Here is a 20,180-nt window from a genome sequence, read left to right as displayed (position 1 = left end):
CTCAGTGTCATTAGAGGATCTCTTTAATCCAGACTTTGGGAGAAACTTCTGACAGCACGCTGCAAATAGAAGGCCCCGCCGCACATGAAGAGCAGCTCAGCTCCTAACAAAACACCAAGTTTAAAGAGGCCCCTGGCCTTTTTTCCTCCTCCCACTATTCCCTCCCTTCTTTCTTCTTTGCTTTTCTTTTTTTTTTTTCTCCTTGCCCTCTGTTGCTTTTACTTCACCCTAGGGAAACATGCTCGCCTTATCTGCGCAGGAGGACCACCCAGGAAAGATGACTCAGGCATCGTTGTGCCTGTGTGACGCCGCGTGTATGTTTGTGTGCGGACGACGCAGTAACTGCACACTCATTTGACTGCAGAGTGTAGCGCTCACATTTTTAGAACTTTTGCTGTTAATATTAATGCATGCCTATACCTGTATGGATCGCTCTGAGCGGTGTGTTTGTTGGTGCTTGTGTGCGCGTGTGCCTCGCTAATCCTTTGAGCCAAAGTTTGGAATGAAAGGCAGAGGCACTTTGCTGATGGAGAGGTGAGAGAGACCTCTAAGCCCCGACCGATGTACCGTGCGCCAGAAGTAGAGCCGCTGCCCCTATCTCTTCACTCCGGCCACGTGGTTTTTTTTTTTTTTCTCTCCTTCATGTCCCTCCTCCTCTTCGGTATCTTGCTGTTTCTCATTTTTCACCTTTCTGAACTTTCTCTCCTCTTGTGCTCTTCTGGATGTGGTCACATTTCTCTTGCTGGCTTCTCAAGCTTTTCCTTAGCAATTTGCTTTTCTCACTTTTTTTTTTTTTTTACACCTTTCACCTTCAGGCTGCCTTCGTTCATACCCCCTCCCAACATCTCTCCCTAAGGAAATCAGACACCCCTCCTCCTCCTCCTCCTCCTCCTCCTCCCTTACACCCCCACCCCCTCTTCCTGCCCTGTTTTCAATGATCCCAGTCTGCATGACTGATAAAGACCATATCACCCTCAGCATCTGGAGACATTTTTGCTGAATATTATACACATGGTCATTCATGTACTTACACACTCAGTACTAAAGAAAAGAACTGTGTGCGTATGTTGACTACTTGTGTGTATCTGCATTACATGTTATATGTACAGTACAGAGTTACAACAGTGGAAGTTAGACTGAGAAAATTAAGAATCAATGATGAAGCACCAATTGGAGGTTTGGTGCACATCTTTGTTTTTAAACTGAAATCATATCTTTGTCTATCAGCTTCAGCACAGTATCTGTTGCTAATTCGCTCAACCTCCTAGGACCTGGCGTCCACATCACATTTTGGGATGTCTAGACCAAAATACCTAATTTTGCTCTACAAGGGCCTGATATCCACTTACGAGGACATTATACTACCACTGTTCTATCAAAATTTAAAACGAATGTCCTCATATGTGGCTCTCATTTTTCTCAGAAACAAAAACTAGATTAAAAAAAATCTGGTAATTCTTTGTTTTTGCATTCATCAGGTCCCAATCAGCCCAAATAGCAAAGAAAAATTAAAAATGCATGCCATGAAAGAGTTCGGGTCTTAGGAGGTTAATATGACCATTGTGTCTGACGGCAATAATGACTGAGTATCTCCAGCTCTTTCTGACTCACAAAGCTGTACTGTTCATCAGCAGAAACATCCCATATGATTCTATTAATGAAGGAACCAGGGTTGAACTTTTGCACTTAGATTTGCTTTGAGTACATCAAACGTAGAACCCACAAGAAAGAGAAAAACACGTCACCAGTGAGGTCAGCCTCACTTCCCAGAAGATGAGGTCGAGAAATGTTGTGTCACATTGCGGGGAATCACTAGTGGGACAGGAAGAGATGGGTGGGGTGTGATCTGTTAAGGACGCTTATCTATATTGTCTGCAACGGTGCTGTTTTAAGAATAGTTGTAGGTGACATTAGGGTCACAGTGTGTAGGTTTTACAAGATGATAGCAGAAGTTTGCAGCTTAATCATAGACTGTATATAAGAGATGGATGTAGCCAACTTGATGTAAGCCACTAGTTTTTGGTCTCTGTAGTTTGAAGTCTTCGTGTTAGCATTTTGACGACAGCTATGCTGCTTTCTTTGCAGCCAGAAGTGATTATATTTTAAAAGAAACGGTGCTGCTGTTACCGAGCCTGGTTAGTAAGACACAGTTAGGTCCATATATATTTGGTAAGAGACAACTTTTTTCTCATTTTGGTTCTGTAGATTAACTCAATAAATTTGAAATTAAACAACTCGGATGCAGTGCAGACTTTCAGCTTTAATTCAGTGGGCTGAACAAAAAGATTGTATAAAAATCTGAGGGACTAAAGCATTTTTTAACATTGCTTCATTTCAGGGGCTCAAAAGTAATTGGACAGATTAAATACAGGAAAATAAAATGTTCATTTCTAATACTTGGTTAATACTCTATCCAAAGAATGTTTTTCCAGAACTGTGCTGGCTTTTTTAGATGTTGGGGTTTTATTTATTTTTTTAGCAAAGTCCAATCTAGCCTTTCTATTCTTGGCACTTATGAGTGGCTTGCACCTTGCAGTGAACCCTCTGTATTTACCTTCATGCAGTCTTCTCTTTATAGTAGACTTGGATATTGATACGCCTACCTCCTGAGTTGTGTTGTTCACTTGGTGGGCTGTTGTGAAGGGGTTTCTCATGACCATAAAAATTATTCTCAATATCACTTCCTGGGAGTGTTTGTTAGCATCACTAATAAAAGTGTATTTCTTAATATTGGGGCAAACACACTGGGGCATCCACCACTGTTGTCTTCTGTGGAAATCCAGGTGTTTTTGAGATGCTGAGTTCACCAATGTTTTCTTTCTTCCTCAGGATGTACCAAACTGTAGATTTTTCCACTTCTGATATTGTAGTAATTTCTCAGATGGGTTTTTTTTCTGTTTTCACAGCTTTAGGATGGCTTGTTTCACCTGCATGGAGAGCTCCGTTGACCACATGTTGTCTGTTCACATCAAAATCTTCCAAATGCTAGCACCACACCTGAAATCAACTCCAGGCCTTTTAGCTGCTTAATTAATAATGACATAACAAAGGAATTGCCCACAACTGCCCATGAAAATAGCCTTTGAGTCAAATGTCCAATTACTTTTCCTTTTAAAAAGAGAGTGACACATGTTAAAGAGCTGGAACTCCTAAACCATTCATCCAATTTGATAGATGGGAGTCTACACATTCTGTCCATTATATAACTATATTTGGAATATGTTTCAGTAAATGGGTATAAAAAAACAAAACTTGTGTCAGTGTCCAGATATATACTTCAGACAGAAGTACCTTGTGAACACTTTGTGTTACTGTGATACATCGGATATGCCTGTGAATCTCGTCGTCTCTTCTTTCTAAAACTGTTAGAATTTTGTCTCCAGCACAAACAGAAACGAAGGTACAGTCACTAAAAGAGCACTTGTTAAATGGGCCCCCTGTTGGGATGATGGTTAAAAAAAAGAAATAACGGGGTGGGGGGTGGTAGAGTTACTACGAGTTTACAACATTATAAAATGAAGGTATGTAGGATATAAACCTTGTTTTTAAAAAGAAAAACATTTTATTTGTGATATCACGGAAGAGAAGTGCTTTACCCACAATCCAAAATTGAAATGGTCCCTGTTACCATGGAAAAGTATTTTTTAAGATTTTTTTTTCTACACTCTCCCAAATGTTTAATTCGTCTCAAGAGACTTGACCATCACCACAATAAGCTGTGCAACTCTCTCTGCCCCTCTCCTCCAAACCCACTCCCACCCAAAAATAAATACTAGTCCTTGCATGCCTTCTCTACACTACCACTACAGCTACTTAAAGCTCTTGTAATTCATGTCAACTCCACTGAAAATGCTTTTCTTAGTGTCACTGAGACTTTGATTCGTCAGTAAACAAAATGAAATGATGAAATCAAAGGCAAAGGCTTTCACAGAATGGAGATGTAGGCTACAGTGGGGTCGTGACTAGCTAAGAAATACCCTGATTAATAGGATAAGCACGCTGGAAATGGGCCGCCTTTCATGTTGAAGAGCTGAAACTGACCTCGACGTGCTCTAGAGTTATGTTGGCCGATTAATGTGTGCTGAGGGGGAAAAAAAATCCAACTACCAGAAGCCTAAATGAAACCTAAATCACCTGCGTCAGTGCAGTTGAGGTTAGTTCACACTGTATTTTAAATTAGTGAAAGAAAATGGTCATATATGAGAGAAAATTGCCAAGAGGATCAGACATCTTGAAATCTGAGTGTTTTCAGTATAAAAAATCTAACTAACAAATCCGAGTCTGTGTTTCTTTCTTCCTTTTTACTTCGTGGTGTAGTTTTCAGAGAAGCTCTACCTAAAAGTTCACCCCGGCCCTAAAGCCTTGCAGTCTGTGCGTGATTTATGTCAGTGGACTGAATCGTAGATCAGGCGGTCATGCCTATCACCTGGACTGCGTTTCCCTCGGCTCGGAGAATCAACAAGTCAACACCTGGCCTGCTCACTCAACTCCAGTGGGGGGGAGACACTGTGGATATTGATGTTAGCCAGTGCTACACTCACACTTGTTGGAGGTGTGTGTGCATGCAAGTGTAAATGCACGCCCGTGCTTTCATCTTAAGATATTTGTGTATGTGTGTGCACACGCACACTTGCACGTGTGTACATATCAGTCTCTGCTTTCCATGCAGCCTAATCGAAGATGAAGTGTCCACATGTGCACTCGGAACATCTGGTTCTGGGTCGTACGCAGGAACTGTGCCTTGCTATCACTTACGGGCAGAAAGGGGGGAAAACTGCTTTGTGCGTTTCTTCTTTTTTTTTATTCTTCTTTCTTGCCTGAGTCTTAGAAAGCAAAATAGATTGAATTCTTTATTGGTACCTTGTGGGGAAATTTGATCGGCACAGGTACTGGAATACATGCGAGAGGGCTCGTTATCCAGTAAATGATACAGTGTATGTTTCTTAGTACTGCCAAGGAAAGGAATAAGAACTGCAGCTTTATAAACGACTAGAAAGTTTGTTAGTTTCCATACTGGGGAAGTCTTTCTTTATGCCCTTGTCTAAAAATATGTTTAGACTTAATGAGAGCAGCTTCATAGTAATTACTGGGATTGCTTTGTTAATAGCCTTTTACCTCCCAAAAAGTAATCACAAGCTGTATCTCTCTTCATTGTCCTTCTGTCTATGTTTGTGGACTCTATATTCCTATTAGTTTTTTCCATCTACTTGTTTTTTTTAGCTCTGGTCTTAAGTCTGGTGTAGCCTCTTATTGAGATAAAGTGTGCATCTGTTTGCAATCTCAAATGTAACTGCAGATTAATGTCTATCAATTTGTGCCACGTAACACTTAACGCCACACCGAATTCGAAATGTTTTTCTCTTTGCGTCAGTCAGCTGACTGACTGTCTCTCCCTTCCCTCAGGCTCTGCAGGAAAAGGTGGAAAGTCTACAGAGACAGCTGCACTCGGCAGAGAAGAATCTGTTAAGCAAAGAGCTGGAGACTGAAGAGAAGGTGACGAGTTTCTCTTTTTCTCTCCATATCTCACCATCTCTTTCAAATGCGTATGAGAAATTTACGAATGAGGCAAGACCCCCTTACACAAACTGATTCTCTCGCCAACAGTATTGCTACATCCCTCTCGCTGCCCAGCATTACCTTTTTTAACCCTCTAGCTTTTTCATCAGAATTCCTTTTGGTTCGTGCAAGCACACAAGGCCTCATCTTTGCCCCCTCATCGTCTTATGTCACCAGTCCCTCCCTCCCAATTTACCAACCTTACTTGATCCTCCAGGGGGCCACAAAAGGCAAACCAAATAGATTTCCCCTCTTCCTTTCCTGCCCTCCCCTCATCACTCTGCCATCTCTCGTTCTCCTGTTCACAACCAGAGATATGCCCCCTCGCACATTTCCCAAATTCCTTGAGATCTGGCTTCAAGAGCCAGCGCCTAGGGCCAGGAATGCCACCGCTGCCTGCGTTCAAAAGGGAAGCCTCTGTGTGCACACATGCCGACAAACACACACCCACAGCTCTCTAGAGCGCCCTGTAATCAGGCTCTGTTTTGACCTTGACACACACAGAGAAGAAAGCACTAATGACTACACTCACACAGGAGGTTGTTCTTTTGTACTGTGGTATGTACACCAAAGGCATTCGCTCTCCTGCGTCCCCCTCTGATCCACCCACTGACCCTTGTACACACTTCACACACCCGTTGCGCACCTCAGTGGTCCAGCCTTCGTAAATTTTCAGGAAGAGTCCAGAGGTTTTTAGGAGCCATTGATCACTGTGCCAGTCCCAGAAGCAGGGTCATATGGTTTCCTATGACTTAGGAGCGGCTGAATCAGGAATCCACCTGCTCCCATGTCAGATGAGGGGTTGGGTTGAAATTTCTGAGTGTTTTCAGCATTAATGAGTATCTCTGTATATCGTAAAGTATACTTAAAGTGAGTGTATTATCCTCATTTGTCTTAGGGGGCCTCGGTGCACACCCTCACTGTGTGAAGTGTGCATCTTGTATCTCTAAGGCTGCCCTCTCTTTACACCAACTTTCTTCTGACTGGCTGGGGCTGCTGTGCTTGAGATGACCATATTAAGTACATCCACTGTTGCTGACATCACACAGATGCAGACTTGAAAAAAGCTGTATGAAACTAAGTGTTTATAAAACAGTCTGAATTTAGTCCATTGTAACAGTTGTACGACAGAAATTAATGGAACACCAACTAGTTCCACTTAAAGGGTACAGCTGTTGTATTGCAATTTCCACAGTGTTCTCCTCTTTGGCAAAGCTTCATCACAGTTTTATTAGTCTTGCTAAATTTTTTTATTGCGGCGCCACTAAGAAACATGAATTATGATGCTGATTCCAAAAATGCTGCCTTCTGAAGCAAAAACAGCAACACTGCGACTGAAGCAAAGAACGGGTAAACATGACTAAAAATCTGTTTAGCATTTGGTTCCAATTTTAGGTGCTTGACAGTTCTTTTTTCACAGCCACTAACACATTTCGCTAATCCAGCACAGATTGTTTTGCTGTAGCAAAGTTGGCAGCGCAGAGATCAACAGGAAGTGAGCCATCGTAGAAATAAAGTAATGTGTGCATGTGCCAGAAGAGCTAAGAACCCATTACAGGGTACACATTGCAGGGCAGCTGAGATAGGATCTGGAATGATGGGGTTTGAAGGTTTTTAATAAGGTGCAGCAGCTAATGTTTCAGCACAGTATGACTTCATCAGAGGGAGAAGAGGAGGCTTTGGCAGTGTGGATGTTCAGAGTGCCTGCACCCAGCTAATAAGTGTCTCTCATAACATGAACAGGTTTTACGTGTGTCTAGCCAATACCTTATTCCGAAAGAATGTATTATTATACATCCTGGGTTTTATGCTTGAATAATCACTCATTAAAGTTGTACGTTTCTTTTATCTTATCCACAAAAGTTTTGCTGCTTTTAGCGAAACCTGAGGGTAATTTTTTTCTCACTTTTCTGATGTTGTACCCGTTCATACCTCAGCAATGTCCTGCTCCTGAATTGTAACACGTCACATCTGCTGATGTGAAGCAGACTTTGGTGTTGTTTCGGCTTGTTGTGACCCCTCTATCACAACAAGGCACAAGGGTGTGTTTCCGGTTCAGTCTCTGCAGACAGTGGCGTGATGTACCTCAATAGTTAGAATAACTTTCAAGACCATAGTGGTTTTTGTGTTTGGTTGTTTTTTTTAGAAGAAGAAAGATGCCCACAAGCAGAGGAAAAAGTGCACCTGGAAGACAGTGACTTGGGAAAACTGCCACATTAGCTCCTCTCGCAACTCGTTGATCAAACAAGCCGATGCCAATTTTTGCTGATTTTTTTTCTCCAAAGAACTTCTATTGACACCATCTACAAACAAAAATTGGAGTTTTACAGAAAACAAAGTGCTATGCTGAAGGAAAGACGTACAGATAATTAACTGAAAATCAGTTGCTGTACACCATTCTTTACTTGACATATTTTACCTTAACAAACAAAAGCAGGTGCAGGTTTTGCACATGTTACAGTATGTGAATGTTGGACATAAGTGAGGCTAACCAGGCTGAGAACCCTGAAAATAAGCTGATTGTGGTTCGTTGTCATTTGTTTGCTGCAGCTCTAATTACATAGATGCTCAAGCTAATGTAATGTAATTGACATTATACCTTGTCGTAACAAGGTATAACTGTTTTAATAAAATGATTTTTTTTTAAGTATAAAAGGTAATTATTTTGTTTTTTTGCTCGCCTTATTCAGTTCAGTTGAATTCTGCTGGTACTGGTACCTAGGGATGGGTAGCGTTTAGGTTTTATCCGATACCGGTGCCAAATCGGTACTTTTGAAACGGTGCTGGTGCTTAAAGAATCAAGAACACAAACATTGTCCAAAAACCTCTCATGTTTAACTGTTTTTTTGTAAAAAGATAACAATGTTAGCCTTTTCTGCAGCTATAGGGCATATATGGTATCACTCTTGGCTGGAAGCAGTGCTTAATCAATGGAAAAAACACCAACTTTGTCCAAAAACCTCTCATGTTTAGCTGTTTTCCACTTTTTCTTTGGTCATTTTAGCCTTTTTGGCCAGGGTGAAGGGAGCATCTGCCATCAAACAAGAAGACAGCCGCATGTAATTACGACGGTGTTTGCTAGTTCACTTCACATGCATTAATTTAATAACGTGCTTAGCCTACTCAACGTAAATTACACACAAACAACATCAAGCTACTCGCCCAGACAAGAACGGCTGCTGCTGCCATCATCATCCGTCATCATTTCTGCTACACTGGCAGGGCTAGGGGCCAGGACTCTACTCTTCGGGTTCTTGGGAGATGTTGCTAACTCCGGGTCCGAGGCATCACACCCGCAGTAGATGTGCTCGATGTGAGGTCTCGCAGCAAGCTGTCAAATACGGTGCATTTCTCGGCTTTTAAAAAAAACGCTATGCGTCGCCAGGTTCGTCGTCAGATTCGAGTTGTTACCTTAAAGCACTTGTTGCAGGCTGCTGAGTTTGCATCTTTTGCTGTGAAGTACAGCCAGACTAAGCCTTGGGCGTTTTTAATCTGTAGCTCTGCTCTAAAAGAACGTACGTACCTGGCCCCGCCTACTTCCTTGGAAAGGTAAAATGATTGGCTAGAATCCAAAGTGTATGACATCTCAGAAAAAAAACAAAAAAGCACCGAAATAAAGCACCGAAATGTGCGCTGCTTTTCGGTCTGGTTACTACCGTTTATGTCAGAACCGGTGCCATTACCGGTACCCATCCCTACTGGTACCAACTACTAAATTTCTAGTGTCTTGACCTCCCTCTTTAGGACTCGAGCTAGCTCATCTGGAGATCTAATGGCCCAGGAGTCATTCCTCCTGTGCCATCTTTCAAGTCCACTGCCTGGTGCGCATGCATTGTTGGTGCATTGTAATGTAAATTCTCCGTGGACTTGCAGGCATGCAGACATTGACCCAGACCCTCAAAATGACAAAATGTACACTACCACGACGAGCAGACCTTAGCAATCGTATGGATAAATATGACCAAGAATGTAGGTTACAGTTACAGTTAGTTATGTGAACAATGTTTCTTTTCCATTGTCAGCATCCGGCAACTTTATAGTATCTTGTAGCAAATGTTTGTAGGTGCGTATTAGCATCGTTTCTTAGCGCAGCTTGTCACAATTATACCTTCATGGAAGCGACTGGCTACATGATATATTGACTCCTGCTTCATATAATGCTCTTGGTCAAGAAAACGACATAGTTTGCATGCAACTATCAGGATTAATGTACATTATACATGTGTTAGAGATGCTGTGGACAGAGTCTGTGCATTGTTTTTTATTTGCCATTAAACCTAAAGGTATCCAGTCTCCACACACCAATAATATTGCCCTGGTTTATCTGCCAAGATGTGTCTTTGTAATCCGATCCCTCTCATGCTAAAACAGCTTTTCTGCCCAGACTTCACACAGATGTTGCTTGCCTTACACTAGCAGGGCCCTCGTAGGCTCCCCCACTCTAAAATGGCAGATCATCAGCTCGCTGTGTGGTTCAATTCTCCTTGAAGACAGGAGCAGAATATTGAAGACTACAGCTCTTTGTATAAATACATAATGATACAGTGGGCATGGCGAACTGTACAAGTTTTAGAGATGTATCCTTGTGCAACACGGGAGCTCGGTGTAATAAAAAATAAATCATGTCTCTAGTTGTTTTCAGTATTGATGCAGACATAAAAATGCAGAGGAGCTGAACTTAAGTTCTGTAGGCTGAGCCGTTTTCCTGTGTGCTGTTTTTGTTGAGGCACATTACATCAGCAGCCACCAATCCATCCCATAGTTCTAACAACCTCACTAAGATCTGTAGCCAGTTCTAATCTCCTTCTGCCTTTCCTTTTTTTTTTTTCTTCTATTTTTTCCTCCCTCATTTCTGTGAAGCGGTTTCCTTTTTTCCCCCTCGCAGCAAAGCGTTTTTGAATTCAAATCGCTCCTTGGTGAACTCACTGAGTGCCAACTCAGTGGATGTGGAGGTGCAAACTTTGTGAGTGGCGTCATTTTTGATGTACCCCCTTGTTCCTGACAAGGTTTTTGTCACTCCGGAACAAGGGTGTATATCAAAAATGTCTTTCCAGCAGCTACCCCCACTCCTCCTCTCTCTTCCACCTCCACCCCCCAACCTGTCCCACGCAAGCCTGTACACACACACATACACCCCAGCTTCATTAGCATACATCAAGCCTCCCAACAATGTGACAAACTTCATTTGAACGTTGAAAGTGTTGAGGGCTTGTTCCTTTCTGCTGGCAGCTGTCAAAAACCATGCCATGTGACAGTACCAAACGCAAGGGAAAGTCAAAACCACAATCTAAAGACTATATATAGATGAAATGTTGTCATTTTAAGATGACTGGGAGGGGAAAACGACTGCCGCTCCTCACAGTCTTCAAAACTAGAGAATCACGCTTCATCAAGAACAAACAAAATCTCATCTCTCAAAGAGCTTCTGAGATGAAACCAGATTTGTCTTTAGAAAGTCAGCGTCCCTTTTCATTGCTCAGGGAAAATAGTGGCACACTTTTTTTCTCTCTCTATCTTCCCTGTGTTTCCCTTCCTCTCTTTTCTTTCCTATTCACTTACATCTGCAGTCCGTCAGTGACCAAAGAACCTCATGGAAGGTTTGATCAGCAGTATTGTTCAAAGGCATCAAACATCTGTCCTAATAAGTGAGGAGCCTTTTTTCTCAGATGCCGTCACGTCTCCTTCCACCTGTCAGAAAAATAAACATGCCTTTGCTGCAAAAATCATGTTGAAAGAAAAGTAAAATGTGTTTGCGTGAAGAAAAAGAGAGATGCGAGCAGAGGGACCTCGGATAGGGCAGGAAAATGCAAAGTCGAAGAAACGGCGTCTCTCAGGAAACGAGTCAGACATCTGCGGAGAGTTAGATGCTTCTGTCTTGAATTTTAACTCCATTGTGAGACATGGTGGAGTCAGAAATTTGAATTGATATTATACCTATTCTTGTCTGCTTTATTCTGTAACTGTTGTCTGTTAGATGTGTTGTTATGAACAAAAAAAAGAGCCCTGCTTCCACCCACACATGTTGCATAGTAAACTATGGCTAAGCTTTAGATCAGGGAAGGCAAATGTTGCGGTCTGCTACACTGTAGAAAGAGCAGAAATATACCCTCAGGTTAAAGGAGCCCTATATATGCTTTTCCCTATTTACTCCTATGTACTCTCTTACAGTGGTGGATGCTTAAATTAAACATGGCCAAAGTTTGAAATAATGAGGTATGCTCAAGTGAGCCAAAAGCTCAGGCTTCAGGCTGCTCTAAATTGTACACAAGTTTCTACTCTTGGATCCCTGTAATGTTAGTATAGACATCAGGCGCACAGCAGCCCTGCCTCCCCCACCACCACCACTACCATCACCTGCTATTCAAACGTTCTCTTTACGAGGGGCAGCCAATCAGAAATTTGATTTAAAGCTATGCAATTAACTTGCAATCTTATTGCCTATGAAATGGCTCCTTTGAAGATGGAGACCAGGTCTGCAATTATTCTCAGTCAGCTGCTGTCTTCAGAGCAACTTTAGTGCATCAAGACGGCAATAAAATTGAGTCCATTAGATGGAGTCGCTCTGCTACCAGTTTGCAATCAAATGAGATCGAGTTGGCAGTTACTTGTAATCTGTTTGTAATAAGACAAACTTGCCATCTACATAAATTTAGTGTCCATCCAGAATCTCTTGGATCTGAAACATAAATTCAACATTTCCTCCACAGATAGTGACGTAGTTACTGCTGGACCGCGGTTTAACTGCAGCACAACCTAAGCACTTTGATTTTATATAAGATCATAACCAGAATACAACCAGTGGCCAACCAGTTATGGTGAGTCTGTTATTGCAAAGAAAAGCGTCATAGACAATGGGCACTCATCGGCGCAGCATGTTAGCAATCTGCTTGTGTTTATAAATTAGATTGCAGTTATTTGCAAAGCCTTCACCAACCTGCCTAAGAGTGATTGTAGTGAGTCTGAGTCACACCACTATTGTTTGGAGGTCGGTTACCTCCTACCGGGCAACCTGTCCAATCGCTTTGCAATTAAAAAGTTGGTTGTGCAACACCCTCAACCTCTGGGTGACCAGTTAGTCGCCGCAACTACTTGCAGCCAAAAAAAGATCAATGCAATCAGCAGGAAAACGCCACTTTTCCTAATCACATGCAGGCTGCTTTTCTATTTTTACTCTTGTGTGACTGAGCCATAAAACATCTTGTTTCAGAGGATGAACTGAGGGGCTGCACAAAGGGCTCAGTGAAAGATAAACGTATTATTTTGAACTGTGACTCATCCAAAGCTGCTCTAGGACAATCCAAGAATGACAAATATGGAGCTGGAAATTTGTATAACAGGTATAATTCATCTGGATTTGAGGTGTATTTTTGTGTTTGTGTGTTCATGGAATATGTATATGCTGTGCTGTTCCCATCATATTATTTTATGATGGGAACAGCAGCAGAAAATTCAAGTAATATTTTCTCTCACAACCACTCTTTCAGTGCCATAACCATGAAGTCATTGGGGCGAATGTAAGCTTGTATGACCTTACCGTGTCATATAATACATGAACTTTTCTAGTTTGTCGCCCTTACGACCGTATGTACATCATCCAGCCGCCGTGAATGCGTTATTGCTGCCTTGCCGAATGTATGGGACAGAAAATGGAGACAGCATTGCCGCAAAGGAGCTTGTAATTTAGGCAAAGCGGATTTCTCGTTGCTGCGGTGACGGCACCATACATGAATCAAGAATGCAACACTGAGGAACTTGGCTTTTGAAGAATCTAAGACTTATATTCAGAGTGGTTGGTAAGGGATGTGTTTATTCAACCATTGTTTATTGCTTTGGTCTGAGGTAGTGAAGTGTGTTTTGTCTTGGCTTGCCGTTTTGTTATGACTACAGAAGCTGCTATAGATAGAGACAGACATTTTGAAAATCTGCACTCCTCTTCGCTTGAGCCCATTTTTTTTTAAAATCCTGGACATTCAAATTAAAGCTTCCAAGTTTTGTTTTGTTTTTTTTGTATTTTTTTACCCCTTGTTTTGAAAGGCCTCTCTTTCAAATTATCCTTGACTTCATTCTCACACAGCGCGGACAAAAAAAAAAGACATATTTTTGTAAACTGATGGATTCTCAGCCTGACGTTATTGGTCCAACACTTTCAAATGAATAGGGCAGACGGAGCCTGAAAAATTGGCAAAGTTGTGGCAGACTAATCTACAGCACACTGTGCCGAGACAAAGTGAGCTGCTTCATGTTGGGATCATTTATACTGAGGGTTGCTTTGAAGTGCTTCCCAATCCCTTTCATTGTGCCCAGGAAGATTAATTAGCCAAAGCCAGAACAATCAGTTAAATCCACAACAGGAAGATTATTTTAGGGAAACCAATCTTTTTTCTTTTTTTTTCCCCTCCCCACCAACCCACCCACTGCCCCCACCACCTCATTCACGCTCTCTTTACTTGAAAGACTGATGAGAGGTGGGGATTGTGGGGATATTCTTAACGCTAGTGGACTTTGGCTCTGTAAAACACATTATGGTCATTTAAAATGCTCAGACTCTCTCCCCTGGTTACACCTTGAAATATGTTGGGGAGGAGGGGGGCAACTGTTGCTTTTCACGGGTCGAATTAATCCCCCGAGCTCTGTTAAACTATTCATCAAGCTCTGAATTAATTGATTCAGCGACTCTTCAAAAAATGCTGTAAATGTTTTTACAATACTGTTAAAGCGTGTAGCTGCGTTTGTGTGTGTGCGTGCATGTGTGTGTGTGTGTGTGTGTGTCCATACATGTGTGTTTCTGGGTAAAAAGTGGGGGTTGCGCTAACCAAACCCTTTTCAACTTCTATAATCAGACTCTGGTTTAGTGGAGTGTAATTTAGCCCCAGACAGACTTCCTCCAGTCCTCCCCAGTGGAGATAGCTAGCTAGCTATTGAGCCGCTGCTGCTGCGTTTGATGTGTCCTGCCCTCCACCATGGCCCTGTCCTTTTCCAAACCCAGCTGTCTTGAGCCCATAAGTGCTTTGTGTCAGATCTCGCTGTAGTCACTATCATCCAGTAGGGGGTGTTGCGCAGAGCGAGTAATGTCAGTCTGCAGACCCCCTGTGGAGATGTGAAGGAGCTGTGAAGAGCGAGGGAATACTCTGAGCCATGAATAAAGAGGGGATGCCCACAGTGTGTGTGTGTGTGTGTGTGTGTGCGCGCCTCATCTAAGGGAGTTGTTGGTTTGGCCTGAAAATGCATACATGTGAGTGTGTCTGTGGAAAGAAAGAAATACTTATTCAGCAACAATACCACAATTGTTATCCAGTTGAGCCACACCGTTTAAAAGCGTCTCTGGGGCATCAGAGTCAACAAGAGTGCATGATTACTATATATTACTTAATAAGTATTATTTGATTAATGTGGTGCCTTACTTTCTTGCTGACTGTGCATCTTTCCAACCTCTGTCTTCTCAGGTGACCATGGTGCATAAGGAGTATGAGGAGAAGATCAAAGGTCTGATGCCGGTGGAGCTCAGGCAGGAGCTGGAGGACACAATCAGCTCACTGAAAGCTCAGGTGAGGTTTGATCTGATAGAGGCAAAACCAGAGCAAGAAAGACGTGTTCAGTCTGTTGAACATCTCATTGAGAATCCATTAATTTTCTTCCATTAACAGCATTATAACTGATATACAGTACTGTGCAAAAGTCTTGAGCTGGGAAGTAGGTACAGCGATTTGGTGAAACATCTGCAAAAAGTTAAACAGATATACAGTCTTTAGCTGTTTACCTCAGCTTTCAGTATGTGTCCATGTCTGTTTACTCTGGAGGAGGTCGTTAAACTTGGTGAAATTAGTTTGATAGTGTCCGATGAGTCAGTGAAGCTCACTTCTGTCTGATGACACTCATACTGAGCGATACTGAGGTGAGTAGTTAAGGATAGCTGCTGTTAGCCGGCATTAGTGAAAAACTTTGAAGTGGCTCTGACACTGTGGCAGTCTGATCTTGGTGAAAAAAAACGTCATACAATGTGGGGATGTAATGAAAAATGGGTACCATCCTTCACATATAGAGTCTGAAGCTGCAGACACAATATAAAATTTTCACGACACATGAACGCCTACACGTTCTCTTGTCTGCCTTGGGCGCACTATGTACTTGGCCGGTCTTTAGCCACATACATGAAACACGATTAGGCAGAGCGGCGATGTTCGTGTCAGCCACTGTATTCAAGCTGGCGGGGCACCATGGTGGCTCCCATAAGCCAACAGCTGCTCCTTTGCATTTTTATGGATTATTTTTAAGTTTATGAGAGTGCATCAGTTTGTTGGAAGATGTAATTATCAGAATCAGATGTAATTATCAGAATCAGAATCAGAATCTGATTCTGATTCTGATAATTACACACTAATCTATGTATATTTATGAGTACAATATTCTTTTTTTCTATTAAATAAACTGAAAACATGACTGTATCTGTAAGTAGTCTTTAGGAATAGTTCTCCAGGCTTATTCAAGGGTATTCAAAGCTCTTCTTTGGATGTTGGCTGCCTTTTTTCATATTCTTTGTCAAGATGATCCCCCACTGCTTCAATAATGTCGAGGTTTGGGCTCTGAGGATGGCAATCCATGACTGAGAGTGATGTTTCATTGTGTGTTTTTGGATTGGAATTGTATTTGAGATTATTGTCATCCTGAAAAATGAATTTTTCTGCCAATCAGACACTTTCCAGATGGTACTGCTAGGTGGATTTAGTTTGCTGGGTGTAGATATACAGAAAATGGATGTAAGCTGCAAACATGCCAGATTTGATCATATCTGCTGATTTACATCCTTAACCCCCAGGCAGGTCACATGAAAATATACACTATGGAAGTGATTGTATACAGATACACAACAAACCACACATAACAAAGGCACATACAAACAATATACCATCCTCAGGTAGAAGTGATCACAGATCAGGTTGGACATAAGCTATTGTCTGAGATCTGGAGAGCATTCTCTTTATTTTAACTACTAAACTATTGCAGTGTTTACTTCCTTTTGTTGCTATTCCAGGATTTTGTGTGTTTTCACTTTCTTCTGTTATAAATCAATCAAAACTGATATAAACTGAGGTAAAGCCCTCTGTATGAAACTAGATGTAGACTCATTTGTTTGAGTGAGACCTCTCTTCCGTGCAGTTTCGGCATAGCACTCGATCATGGCCTCGGCATTCACTCCGCACCCTGCTGATCCTCTCTGCAAATGTTAATCTCTCATTGTCTTCCCCTCAGATCAAACAGTCAGCCTTTGCATAACCGCACTCGTACGTTTCTCCTCTGAGCCGTGTCCTTTGTCTCAGCATTTACATTGTAAATAATTTCGTTGTAATAATAATAATAACAGCGTGCAGTGCAGGTCTCTGTAAAACGCTCTCATCATTAACCCCTGCCTTGTTCAAATAGCGCTTCCAAGATCCCGTTTCATTGGACAGACCGCAGCTCCGCGATCAGAAATGTTTATAAAATGTGATTCATGACCAGAGCGGCCTCTCCTCTCATTGACAGTGTCTTGGGTTTTGCACATTAAAGTGCATTATTTTTATTACATAGTTTGAGAAAGAAAAAAGGAAAAGAAAAGGTGCAGAGAGTTTCCGTGTCTCTGGAGGCATCCAACCACATTTGGGTATGGTTTTGCATATACTTTCCCAGTGCGAAGTGCCAAATGAAATGCTAGAACTTGAACTGAGGTCTCCCCCACAGAAAGGAATGTACCCTCGGCTCCAGTACGGTAGTCCCAGAACAATGCGGATTCTTTTGGAGCTGTGATTATTCTGCCAGGCTCTAGATGCCGTGTAAATGTAGATGGAGTTTATTTTCACTTCAGCGAAGCACACTTCATAAATAAACTGGCACTTTGTAGCCAAACAAAAGAACGGTGCTGCCTCCTAACCTCGGCTAACCTGGGCCTGTAATCTTCCCAGCGTGCCTTAACCCCGCTGCCCTAATCTCCTGACCCCCGGCCCCTGCTGTCCTGACCCCAGGAGTCAACAACCAAGCTTTTCTTCTAAAAAAGCACAACCGACCTAAATCAATCAAACCCTTCTCCACTTCCAATTCCTGTGTCCTGATGAACCAGTTCTTGCTTCCTTCATACTGAATATATTTGAACTCTTTACCCCTTGAAAGCCAACTAGGAGTAGCTCTTGATGCTCTTTTCTAACCCGAGTGGTTTCGGTCATGTTTCAGGCCTGATTATGGAACAATATGATTGGATTTGCAATTAGAAGTTAGTGAAGGTGGTCTCTGCCTATGCAGTTACCCTTATAAAACATCTCTAATGGTCACCAAACCACGTCTTTGTTTTGTTTTCAAAACTCGTCATAATGGTGGAAAGAGCTGAAGATTACTCCGTGCCGTTCTGTGTTTCAGGTTAACTTCCTTCAGATGAGAGCCTCTTTGCTACAGGAAGACCTGGATGCCTGTCGCAGCAGCAGGTGAGCACGTCGATCTTAAGTAGGCCAGAGCAGTAAAACTTTATGAGAAATGAGTAAAATGACAGAAAAAGTTCTGGTAATTCATTCCCAGACTATTCTGTGATCACAATATATGAAGTTTTTGTGTTTACTGTGGACTGTTAAAAAAAAGACTTGTCTCCAAGTTAGTGGAAAACCAGGATCTTTTTAATGTCATTTCATTGTTTCTCTTTACTTACAATTGCCTTGGTGTAATATGAATGACCATAAATCAACAGAAAATGGTGTAAAATGTATGAAAATACAGTTAAAAGGTCCAAATCCGTGCATTGTGTCACATATTTTGAAGCTGTCCAGTGGGCCAGATTAGAGTCTTTGGCAGACCGTTTCTAGCCCCATGGCCTTACGTTTGACATCCCCGGTTTTGAACCTACAGAAATGCGTGTGTGTAGTACACATGACGCTTTCAGACAAGGACTCTCACATCATAATCAGTCTGCTGCCTTGCTTTAAAGCTGCAGATGCAAGCCTTGTCTTTGACTAAGAGAGCTTCCAGTCTGAAGGGCTTTAATTTGCTTTCCCTGCATCCATCACACTGTAAGAGGCATTTATGTTTTTGCAACTATATACATGTGCAGCGATGACAGCGCCCTGTCAGACAATGCCGCAGCTCACATCTGTGTGCGCAATGCTCCCAGGACTGTCACTCACGGCAGATCACAGGAAAACGGTTATTTCCCTGCACTCTGCCCTCATTCCTAAAAGTGACTGTGAGACAGTAAGGAGTGAGTAAATCAGAGCCAGTTTGCATTTGTGTTGAAATTACGACGAGTGTCTCTCTGCACAGGTAACAGCACGATAACGTCAGGCTGATCTTCCGCCCGGACGTGAAGGACGGCGTCGCCGATCAGGTGTGAGCACTGTTGGCTGTTACGAGTATTTTACACACCTGCCACGTCATCTTTTACTTTGAAAGACTGTTTTTTTTCTCCATTGGTTTAACATCTGAAATATTTATTCATTGTCAGATTTTAGTTTTGCCTTGTTCAAAAAAATAATTCTCATGTTTTTAGCTTTTTGTATTGTTATTTTTAATATCATTATTAACTTGATGTTATTGATGGTTTTTTTTAAATATATCAACTGCTTTTAATAAAACACTTTGCTTCAGTTTTCTATTGTCCTCCTATTATTTTTTCCTTATTCTGAGCATGTTTTTCATCTTCTTCAAATACCTCATAATTAATCCCTTATTTAGGGGGAGCTGTGCCATTGCCTTTGTTTTTCAATGACCACAAAATGCATGTTAACCAAGATTAGCTGTGTAACTACAGTCCCAGACCTTGAAATCCCATCTCCCCATCACTGTTTAGCATTGCCTTTCTGCTTAAGACCCCATTTGAACTGTAAAGAGTAGTTGGGGGGGTTTGTGGTTGTTTCAGATAAAGAGCGCCGCAAGTCGGTTGTTTGAATCTCAGGCCAAAGGCTACAGTCCTGGGCCCCAGTGTTTCTGCCTCTGCGCAGCACTTTGTGTTTTTACCAGCGGCTCAAACCCAAGCCGATGATGGAGTCCGCAAAATGGTCACCATGTCTCCAAAGTCTCCAGCTCAGAGGCTTTTTGATGATAATAACATTTGGTGGCTTCATAATGAGCCATTGTCTGTTGGGTGCTCTGTATGGTAGGTGAGGAATGCATGGTTTGCATTGATTTTTGGACAGTTTGGAGGTGTTATTAAATCCCTTAAATCAGATTGGATTTCAAAGAGAGGCGTCTGCACGTATTTGCACTGGAACGGCTTTTCTTCTGACGCCCACAGTTCGCGTGTTGCCGTTGTCCGTGACCTTTTTCCTGCTGTCTCCAAATGAAACACGATTCCCTTTGCTCTGTATTTATTTGATGTGCTGATTCTGCTGCCCAGGCAGAGACAGAGGAGAAGAAGAATAGAAAAAAAAAAGAGACAGAAAGGAGAGAGGAGTGTCAAACCAGCAGGAATTTAGTCTTTCAGCACAAAGCCTTTGTAGAGCGTGTTGTTTCTGGATGAAGTGCACAGAGGAAACATAGCTATTACAACACAGCATCTTCAGCGCATGCCTGTACATCTAAGGAAGTATGCGAAAGGGTGGTTTGCATGGTGTTTGTAATTACATTGCCTCTCCTCTCATTGACAGTGTCTGGGGTTTTGCACGTTAAAGTGC

At 42.1% G+C, this 20,180-nt stretch overlaps 1 protein-coding gene across 7 annotated transcripts in view; it reads left to right on the top strand.

The window, feature by feature from the left end:
• Window positions 1-19,042, top strand: part of cep112 (centrosomal protein 112) — a 124,647-nt gene extending 105,605 nt beyond the window's left edge. For all 7 annotated transcript variants that reach the window (XM_063471786.1, XM_063471785.1, XM_063471781.1 and 4 more), the window contains 4 exons: window positions 5,404-5,493; window positions 15,000-15,101; window positions 17,941-18,005; window positions 18,832-19,042. In XM_063471786.1, the coding sequence (XP_063327856.1) occupies window positions 5,404-5,493; window positions 15,000-15,101; window positions 17,941-18,005; window positions 18,832-18,835 (261 nt within the window). In that variant the 3' untranslated portion in view covers window positions 18,836-19,042. The remainder of the gene's footprint in view (window positions 1-5,403; window positions 5,494-14,999; window positions 15,102-17,940; window positions 18,006-18,831) is intronic.
• The last annotated feature ends 1,138 nt before the right edge of the window (window positions 19,043-20,180 follow it).

Source organism: Pelmatolapia mariae, linkage group LG4 (assembly GCF_036321145.2).
Source record: "Pelmatolapia mariae isolate MD_Pm_ZW linkage group LG4, Pm_UMD_F_2, whole genome shotgun sequence".
In the NCBI taxonomy this organism is placed as follows: domain Eukaryota; kingdom Metazoa; phylum Chordata; class Actinopteri; order Cichliformes; family Cichlidae; genus Pelmatolapia; species Pelmatolapia mariae.
This window is presented reverse-complemented; position numbering and strand designations above follow the sequence as displayed.